Source organism: Miscanthus floridulus, chromosome 5 (assembly GCF_019320115.1).
Source record: "Miscanthus floridulus cultivar M001 chromosome 5, ASM1932011v1, whole genome shotgun sequence".
NCBI lineage: Eukaryota > Viridiplantae > Streptophyta > Magnoliopsida > Poales > Poaceae > Miscanthus > Miscanthus floridulus.
The window spans coordinates 6,520,369-6,530,575 of NC_089584.1; the positions used below are offsets into that span (position 1 = coordinate 6,520,369).

At 46.0% G+C, this 10,207-nt stretch overlaps 1 protein-coding gene and 1 pseudogene across 2 annotated transcripts; both read left to right on the forward strand.

Annotated features, from left to right (window-relative positions):
* LOC136449434 (uncharacterized) overlaps window positions 1-625 on the forward strand; it is a 31,314-nt pseudogene extending 30,689 nt beyond the window's left edge.
* Window positions 626-669: 44 nt separating this feature from the next.
* LOC136449426 (homeobox-leucine zipper protein HOX29-like) lies at window positions 670-9,610 on the forward strand. Of its 2 annotated transcripts, none has more exons than XM_066449452.1 (18): window positions 670-685; window positions 5,040-5,245; window positions 5,377-5,536; window positions 5,660-5,769; window positions 5,915-6,005; window positions 6,146-6,241; window positions 6,324-6,437; window positions 6,537-6,620; window positions 6,712-6,867; window positions 6,962-7,036; window positions 7,127-7,233; window positions 7,325-7,517; window positions 7,613-7,798; window positions 7,893-7,970; window positions 8,089-8,223; window positions 8,314-8,648; window positions 8,731-8,839; window positions 9,105-9,610. In XM_066449452.1, exons 2-18 carry the CDS (start codon window positions 5,040-5,042, stop codon window positions 9,399-9,401), a joined length of 2,532 nt encoding a protein of 843 aa, XP_066305549.1. In that variant the 5' UTR covers window positions 670-685; the 3' UTR covers window positions 9,402-9,610. The 2 variants fall into 2 exon arrangements, with proteins under 2 accessions (XP_066305549.1, XP_066305548.1); XM_066449451.1 differs by lacking the exon at window positions 670-685 and adding an exon at window positions 4,396-4,475.
* Window positions 9,611-10,207: the final 597 nt, after the last annotated feature.

Genomic DNA, 10,207 nt, shown 5'->3' on the forward strand with positions numbered 1-10,207 from the left:
TTGATTATCTGGCTTTATACTTCAATCGAAGTACTGTTGTGAGTCGTGACCAACTTGTTGACATGCCAATGATCGAACTCCTGAAACTTCAGTTAGCTATCGAGTCTTTCTCAATGGGCCAGCATGAAAATCAATTATGTGATGGTTAATATCGTGCCTGTGTATTTCTTGCAGAAACTTCTTTGCCAGCATTTTGATCTTGACAGACGATTGATTGGATACCTATCTACCTGTAAGTCAGCCAGAGATGACTTTCACTGTCTTTTTCACTTCATCGTCTACGGAACATATGTTAATCAAATACATCCTGTCACAGGATCTGTCATCTATCCCAGATGCCTCAAAGGATGGGGACATTTCCTTTTTTGTCGCTGAATCGGACATCTGTGTGGCAGCAATCACTTCAGGGGTATCTTGAGCCTTGTATTATTCGATGATTTGCTTATGCCCTTTTAATCAAGGCCAGTAAACTTTGTGGTGAAAAAAAAAACACCTATTTTTGTCTAATCTGTCAGCTACTGAATTATAGAATTTCACTACCATGCAGAAATTTCTGTAATGATTTGCCGACTATGTTTTGTGACTGCAGCAGCAGTCAATTCAGACACCATTCATTTCCACTGAGCAGGGGTGTCCCGGAATTTGTTCGGCTCCGCTCCTTTTCCATGTGTTAGTGGCCTGCACGGTAGGTCTTCCTGGCTCCCCTCCATTCCATTTCATTATCTGCCATGCCTGATGCTTTACTTAGCCGATTTATGCCTTAAATATGCTTAGTGCTCTCTGATAATTCTAATTAAAAAACCAAAGCATTCGATTTGGCCACCACCATTGTCAAGTGGAGGAAAAGTCTGATTTTGGTGGTATTGTTAAGAAGCCTGAATGCCTGATTGCCCAGTAAAAGGAGGGATTGGTGATGTGTTGGAAAATTTAGAATAATACTATTGTGCAAAAGTGGGGTTAGGTTGGGTGTTCAACAGTTGGGCCCCCCTTGCTAAGGTCACCTTGGGATGATATATAGCAAATCTGGGGAGGCCAAATTGGGTGTTTGGGTTGGGTTGGATGGTTGATTGGTTTAGAATAGTCATAGAGAACACAAAAGGCGTGCATATCCAGGCCATGACACGTCAGACCCAGGTAAGTGGTTGGTAGTGGGATAGGACAAGCCCTAGCTTTTTAGCTTTGGCCAGCTTTTCCATTTTCTTATGTTTTGCAAAGCATGGAGTATCTCCCCTCTCATCACAGGAAAGAAGAACATGATCTCTTTTTGAGTTTTGATATGAGAGAAAGCGTGGTCTTGGCAAGTGTCATGTGGACTAGTATTGAATAGTGGGTTGGCTTGCAGCTGTCAAGCTGATAGCCTGCAACTTTCCTCCTTCCATGGTCCAGGCTTGAGGCTCGGCCGACCACACGTAGGGTACGCTGTATCCGTATTTCTAGTACCAATACCTCATCATTGCCAATTGAAGTATACTTGCTCAGTAGGAAAATAATAAATGACTGTCAATTCGTTTTCTGTTAGATTCAAACAGAAATGTCTAGTGCTTTTAGTCGACGATTCTGGAGATGACTATAATCATTAGGCTCACTTATTGTTGTGAAAGAAATACGTATATTTTTGCGCATATTTTTTTTATAAAAATTATTAGCCTATATTAGTTGAATGCTCCAAAAAACTAATTATTTATTCCTTGGAAAGACATTGCTGTGCCAATTGATTCCTGGTTAGAATCATAATATATAACCACAGGAGTTGTAGATTAAATAAATAAATAAAATCATGGCCTGAAAGACATTGCTGTGCTAACTGATTCCTGGTTAGAATCATATAACATGTAACAACAGGAGTTGTAGATTAAAAAGAATAAAATAAAATCATGACCTTAGTTAGTGTCTGCCACAAGAAGCTATATAAGCTGTTCCCAAGTATTGGAGGGGCCAGGAGCTAACCGCCGAAACAAGCACTGAATCATGCGGTGTGACAGAAAATAGTCGCAACCTCATGATGAAATTCGGTTGCATATTCATGCGTCCTTGCTGGAGGGCCGTGCACCGTGCTTGCCTTTGATTTGATGCAGTCCTAAATATCACACGTGTGTGCCAGTGCTACCTACGAAAACGTTACATCCGTTTTAGGAAAATGTCACGGGCACCAGTGTGATCATCAGAGTGGTTAGCGCACATGGATCGATTGGCAATTGAGCCCCATGGATAGTTACAGGCATACTACTCCTTTCTTATTTATTATATATAATCTTCTGTGTTGTTTGTGACCAACTTCATATCGAGGGCATGTTTGGATACCATGTGTTAATTGTTAGCTAGCTATTTTTTTAACTCAAAAATTAGCTCAAGTTCATCTAAACGGAGGGCTATTTTTTAGCTAACTCTTTAAGTAATTATTAGTAGTCAATTAGCTAGCCAACTATAATTTGAACTAAATTTAGCCCTGACTAGTAACTAGCCATTTGTACTTGTATCAAACAACACCGAATTTTAACAAACGACGGTCCAGGAACGAGCCACCAGTTGAACCGTTTTTTTTTTTTTTTGTCCGGCACTATGATTAGGTCAGGTGAAACGGTGAAACCAGGGTCAAATTGAGTCCAAACGCCGAGCAGTTTATCTGTCAGTAAAAACAAGAAGGAAAGTGTAAAAGAGGGAAGGAAGGCTGTGCAGTTTTTTTTACCGAGGCGTGAGGCCGGCGTGGCGAGTTGGCGACGCGGGGATGTGCGTGCATGCCGGGTGTGGGTGTGCAGGACGCGGATCGCCGCCTTTAATCGGGCTCCAAGTGCCGATAAAAAAAAAACCGCTTTCACCCCGGGTCTTTGACCCGATGCAAGTTTATTTTTAATAATTTTAAACCTGGCTTTGGCGCCCCCCAGGTGTGGCGCCTCTCAAAAATCAGGCAAAGAAAGAAACCTGCTGCCTTGCCTGCCCTGCAGCGGCCTCCAATCTCGAGGAACATCCTCCTGGTCTTCGGTCTTCCCCAGGTCTCCCTCCCTATCTGTCCTCCAGATCTTGGGGCTGTTTGGATCGCGCCCTCGCCTGGGGAGCCCTGCCCAGGCATGTCGATCCAGCCCCAGGCGCTGGAAATCAACGGCCTGAGAGAGTTGCCTGGGCCAGGCGTGTTTCTCAGGTACATTTGAACAGAATAAAAAATTTCTTAAGTTAGATTAGATTTGAACAAAATCAAATTTTCGTAAGTCTGATTATGTTAATAGAAAAATAGTATCACTGTTTATGCGTCTAAATAGATTTACTATAAAAATATATTTTATAAATAAATGATGTATTTATTCAATATCATAGATGCTATTGTTTTTTTCTCTGTATAAATTCAGTTGAACTTAAATTACCGGACTCCTCGAAAAACAGGAATTGCACTCTTTTGAGGGGACGGAGAGAGACAGAGAGTATGTATCATACTGCTGTTATTTAATTAGCATATCCTTACCAAGTTACGAATTAAGAAGAGTGATTTTTCAATGTTCGTGCTGGACCACGGTAATATACGTAAATAAAATTCACTCTGGATGGAAAAAGATTCAAGGGGACAGCTCGTGCAAGGGGCAATATGATATGGCCGAACTCGCGAAATTCAATGTGGGGAGAGAGAGAGAGATAGATATCTTTAGATTAGAGGATCGAGAATTCACGCCCTGGGCAGGGGGAATGTCTGGAGTATAGCGCTGGCAATTAAAATAAAAATATTAAAAGGAGCGAGAGCTAAAAGAAAAAGGAAAAGAGATTCCTTTAAGCACTGCACTGCTCCCCTGCCAAATTTATATTTCGGTACCCTCCCTCCTCTTTCTCTCTCTATCGGCGTGACGGGAAAAGGGAAAAGATGCAGGTTGTATTCTAGCGATATAAAAACTAGCAAGGAAAAGAAAAGCTCGGAATCTCGCCTAAAGCATGTGCAGAAAGCCCTCAATTATTTGTGGTATACTCGCTGTTTCATTTCATCTGCTGACCTGACCATAACCAATGCAAGTATATATAGAGTATAGACCCATTGGAATACAGGATTCCTTTTTTCATGTGAAGATGAACTGATTTCTCTGAAATTCAATTTGTATATGATTGCTGTGAAATTCAAATTTCTAGACAATTAAATATTCTAGATCTGAAATATCTTCTCTCTCTATTTAGTGAATAAATAAAACCAAGCACGCAAGCAAAAGAAGGCCGGGGATTGAATTGGAATGTAGGTACGGGACTGCTGCTTTCGGCGAATATTAATTAATATTATTACCAGAAGAGATGGCAGGACTAAAGAAGGTTGCAGGAGGCAGCACGGAACCATCGTTTTCCGAGGAATTATTACGCCGGCGAGGCGAGAAGAAGAAGAAGAAGAAGGGGCAGCGGGGCTCCACTCCACGGCCGAGTCGATCGCCTCTCGTTCGTTTTTAAAGTACCACCAGTACCAGTAGGGCGAAGCACATCAGCTGGTGGTACTAGTGGACTACTGGTAGCGGGTAGCTAGCTCTTCTCCTCTCCCCCTCCTAGCTCGTGCATGTGTGCCAGGCTCCTCCGGCCCGGCTCCAAATCCTCCTCGTGCTTGCCGATGTCCGGGCGTTAGAGGAAAGCGGCACCGGTGCTCCGGCCATGGCCTCTCGCCCCGTCCGCCCATGACCGACCCCACCCCCACCACCCCATTCTTCTACTCCCTACTACACGGCTACTACACCCACGCACGCACATGCCTCCCACCCTCGATCACTTGCATTCAGCACCACGTCGTCGATCGGCCGCCAATGCTTGCATGCCACGACCCACCACCACAGCTACCTCTACCTTCGCCCTCTCGCTAGCTAGGATAGAGCTGACTATCTGGGCACAAGTGCAATCCACCTGCTATAGGAGTATAGGCTATAGCTAGTAGCTACTGCCTGGTAGCTGCCAGAGCTCAAGCTCAGCTAGCTACGAGTCTGGGTGTTGGCCGCGCCTAGCTGATCGAGTACTTAGTTCTTGGTTGCTGTGCCATTGCAGCGGAGGCCGGGGAGGGAGAGTTGAAGAGAGGTTACTTTGCTTGTGTACAGATGGTGACGGCCAAGGAGGCCGCGGCGGCGGCCATGGACGCCAGCAAGTACGTGCGGTACACGCCGGAGCAGGTGGAGGCGCTGGAGCGGCTCTACTACGAGTGCCCCAAGCCGAGCTCGCTGCGCCGCCAGCAGCTCGTCCGCGACTGCTCCGTCCTCGCCAGCGTCGACCCCAAGCAGATCAAAGTCTGGTTCCAGAACCGCAGGTAATTAACCACGAATGCTTGCCGTTTTTATCTTCCCCGTTCGTGTCCTGCACTCCTGCTGCCGCCGTGGCGCCGCGCCGGCCGTCCATGACCCGAATCTCCATCGGCGTGCGCATGATGCACGCACGCAGGTGCCGGGAGAAGCAGCGGAAGGAGTCATCCCGGCTGCAGGCGCTGAACCGGAAGCTGACGGCCATGAACAAGCTGCTCATGGAGGAGAACGACCGCCTGCAGAAGCAGGTCTCGCAGCTCATCTACGAGAACGGCTACTACCGCCAGCAGACGCAGAGCGTACGCGTCTCTCTCTCTCTCTCATCGGCTCATCGCTCCACTCCCTCTCTCTCATCTTCTCTCCCTTCCACTGCTGTGCCTGTGTTCATCCCTCTGCCGCGTCCGCGGACGACGTTGCTGCAGGCGGGGCTGGCGACCACGGACACGAGCTGCGAGTCGGTCGTCACCAGTGGCCACCAGAACGCGGCCGCGGCGGCGGCACAAGCCCAGCCGCGCGAAGCAGGCCCTGCTGGGTACGTACGCGATCCTTCTCCTTCCTTGCCAGCCAGCCCGTGCTGCTTTTGCCTTTATTTTGACATGCTGCTTTGGCTGGCCTACCACCGTACCTAGCAACAACCTGCATCTGTAAGCGACATGGACGTCTCCTTGTCTCTGCAGGCTCATGTCCATAGCGGAGGAGACACTGACGGAGTTTCTGTCCAAGGCCACCGGGACCGCCGTCGAGTGGGTCCAGATGCCCGGGATGAAGGTTGGTTTGGTTACGGACGGCCTTGCTCTGAATTATATTGCTTTTTCCCCGTTCCTTCTTCCTTTGATGAATTGAGTGAGTGAGATTCCTCGTGCGGCTTAATTGCTCAATCTTTGTTGTCTCGCCATGGGCACCTGCAGCCTGGTCCGGATTCCATTGGAATCATTGCCATCTCGCATGGTTGTGCGGGTGTCGCTGCGCGAGCCTGCGGCCTCGTGGGTATGGAGCCTGCCAAAGTAAGCTCTCTTGATTTGCTTCACTTCCCTGCGTGTACCCTTGTGGCTCCTGAGTATACATAACTGAGTGCTGACTATTCAGGTTGCTGAAGTCCTCAAGGATCGGCCGCTGTGGCTACGCGATTGCCGATCTATGGAGGTGGTGAATGTTCTTCCTGCCGGTAACAATGGCACAATTGAGCTTCTCTACATGCAGGTTATTCCAGCTGCTTATTCTATAAAACTGATTGATTAACTCTAAGGGAATAGCCTTCTTACTTAGATATCATGTTCTTTTTTTTTGTGTCGGCTTTAGCTCTATGCCCCCACAACGCTGGCGCCAGCTCGCGACTTCTGGTTGCTGCGGTACACCTCCATTCTTGATGATGGAAGTTTAGTGGTGAGTGTCTGAGCGTCAAACATACATATGTGATTGTATATGTGCATGCATATATCCATCTGCCAGCTACTTGACTTTGCTTGCTCTAAAGGTATGTGAGAGATCACTCAGTACCAAGCAGGGCAGCCCAAGCATGCCTCTTGTCCAACCTTTTATCAGGGGTGAAATGCTTCCTAGTGGGTTCTTGATTCGGCCTAGCGACGGTGGAGGCAGTGTTATACACATCGTTGATCATATGGACTTGGAGGTAACGGAATCCAGATAATAATTAATAACAGCTGCTGATATTTAATTTAAGTTCATCTGCAGCAGAAATTTAAGCTACTTATATGTGTTCTCAGCCTTGGAGCGTGCCTGAAGTCGTGCGGCCACTGTATGAATCATCTGCAATGGTTGCTCAGAATATGTCAATGGCGGTACAACACCATGAACTTCAATCTCTGCTGTTGCTCTTACATAGCACATCAAATTTTGTGGACTGATTTTTTTTTGGTTGCAAAATCCAGGCTTTGCGCTATCTTAGGCAGGTTGCTCATGAAGATACCCATTCTGTAATAACCGGATGGGGACGGCAGCCTGCTGCTTTACGGGCTCTGAGCCAAAAGCTCACCAGGTTGGGTTCTTGAACAGTACCGACAGAATGCTGATGGTTCTTGTCATGAATCTTCTTAGTAACAGCCGTACATCTTCTTTCACTTTTTCAGAGGTTTCAATGAAGCTCTCAATGGGCTTGCTGATGATGGATGGTCTGTGATTGAAAGTGATGGAGTGGACGATGTTTGTATCTCTGTGAACTCGTCCCTGAGTAAAGTGATCAACTACAATGCAACTTTCAATAATGGATTGCCTGTAGTCGGTAGCAGTGTACTCTGTGCAAAGGCATCGATGCTGCTGCAGGTTAATTTCACCTTACAGTTAGAATTTCTTTTTTATTTTTACAGTCAGAACATTCCGCTTTTTTGTTTTACATGAATTCTACCGCTATTTGTTAGGATGTTTCTCCGCCGGCACTCCTGCGCTTTATGCGGGAACAGCGGTCGCAGTGGGCTGACAGCAATTTAGATGCATTCTTTGCTTCTGCAATGAAACCAAATTTCTGCAATTTGCCTATGTCTCGCCTTGGAGGATTTAGTGGTCAGGTCATACTTCCTTTAGCCCACACGTTTGACCCTGAAGAAGTAAGCTCCTATTCTACTTTGAACTGCAACTAATCGCTCCAATTTAACAAATCTCTTTTGCTTAATGTGTTCATTGCTTAATTTCTTTTGTCAGTTCCTCGAGGTTATAAAATTAGGAAATGCCAGTAATTATCAAGACGCACTCCTGCACCATGATCTGTTTCTGTTACAGGTAACTTTTAGTTTCACTTATACATCTGTGTCATTGACTCTAGTTTCACCATGAACAAGAGAGCTTGAGTTGTAAAGTTTGATCTCTGTATAAGTTGTGTTCTCCACTGAATTGGCAGATGTACAATGGGGTAGACGAGAACATGGTAGACACTTGTTTAGAGCTCATCTTTGCCCCTATAGATGCATCATTCAGTGATGACTCACCACTGCTCCCATCTGGTTTCCGCATCATTCCGATCGACGCTCCTCTTGTAAGTCCACCACTCAAAGGGCCAGTAGCATCTCAGCTTCAACTACAGATGAACTTTTCTTGATTTGTTTACCCTACAAATACATGTCAGGACACATCCAGCCCCAAGTGCACGCTGGACCTTGCCTCCACCCTTGAAGTTGGAACTCCCAGAAGCAGGATAAATGGGAGCGGTCCTGGAAATTCTGCTTGTGCTGGCTCAAAGGCTGTGATGACGATCGTGTTTCAGTTTGCCTTCGAGAGCCATCTGCAGGACAGAGTTGCAGCCATGGCGAGGCAGTACATACGAAGCATCATCGCATCAGTTCAGAGGATCGCGCTGGCGCTCTCCTCCTCGCGCCTAGTTCCTCATGGCAGCAGCATCAGTCACAGTCCTGCTAGTCTGGAGGCAACCACGCTTGCCAGATGGATCTGCCAGAGTTACAGGTCTGTGGTCTGTATGTACTCTGATTAGCTAGTTTGTGTTCGAAATACTTGAATTTTATGCTGATGCTGCTTGCTTGTGCAGATTTCATTTTGGGGCTGAGCTTATCAAATCCGCAGACGGTAGCGGCTGTGAAGCAGTGCTAAAAACCCTTTGGCATCATGCCAGTGCTATACTCTGCTGCTCTTTGAAGGTTTGCCCTATTGCATCTGAAAATTACTTTTATATTGCAAGTTGAGAATTACACTCTGTCCTATTTGCAGACAGCATCTGATTTCAGAACTTACCTTGAAACTGTTTCACATTCTAAAACGTTGCTTGTGGAGTGAAACTTTCACCAATCTGGGATACTTATGTTTATGTCTGAAAGTGAGGAAAAACGGGTTTAACCCGCTCGCGAAATAAAAAATGTCTGAAAGTGAGGGCACGGTGACAGCTCAACATTTCTATAAATGCAGGCCTTGCCAGTGTTCACGTTCGCAAACCAGTCCGGCCTCGACATGCTGGAGACGACCGTGGTGGCGCTGCAGGACATCACCCTGGAGAAAGTGTTTGATGACCAAGGGAGGAAGAACCTGTGCGCGGAGCTCCCTGGCATCATGGAGCAGGGGTTCACGTGCATCCCCGGCGGGCTGTTCGTGTCCGGCCTGGGCCGGCCGGTGTCGTACGAGAAGGCGCTGGCGTGGAAGGTGCTCGACGACGACAGTGGCGCGCACTGCATCTGCTTCATGTTCGTCAACTGGTCGTTTGTGTAATGCATCTGCCTGGTCGTCGCGCTCATGGGAAATCGGTTGATCGGTGACATGTTTTAGGTTTCGAATCGCCCTTTAATTATTGGGATGTAAAATGGTTTCGGTTTTGAAGAAAAATGTGAAATGGTAGAAGGACCTAAATAGCAGTATTGTACACGGATGGATCATGTGATGTCAAACAAAAATGACTTTTTGTTTGATGATGAAGCTAACATGGCCCCTCCTTTATGGTTTTGATTAACATATGTGTTAAATATGTGTTAGACAAATATATATTTTTAGAACAAAAAAGATTTTATTCCAGATCATGCAAGAGTTTTGCACTCAACCAATCTATTATTGTAATTCAACCTTTTGCTGGATTCAAAGAGCTCACAAAAAGCATAAGAAAAAAGGAGACCAACAAACTAAGCACTAAACTTATTATAGTAGAAGACAATCACCCATACTTGATGAAGATCTCTATTGCTGTAATTTCTAACATTCTACATGCCCATTTCACCGTATATACTAGCCACTGCTGCCCGCGCTTCGCTGCGGGTGATGTGTTTGGTATAGGAAAAATCTGGGAAAATATGGCTCGTATGTCTAATATGTTTTCTCATCGCGTTACTACGAAAGGTTGGTCTATTTGGTACATTAAATGGGAAAATATGGGAAGGAAAGGTAACATGACCTTTTTTATTATAATGTTGTGAACGAACATAGATGTTGGTTGTCATTACATGGTGCCTATTCGAGGCCAGCAAATCAATAAAATGTTAGTGGAAAGAAGTATTTGATGGAGTTAGGCTCACAGCAACAAATAT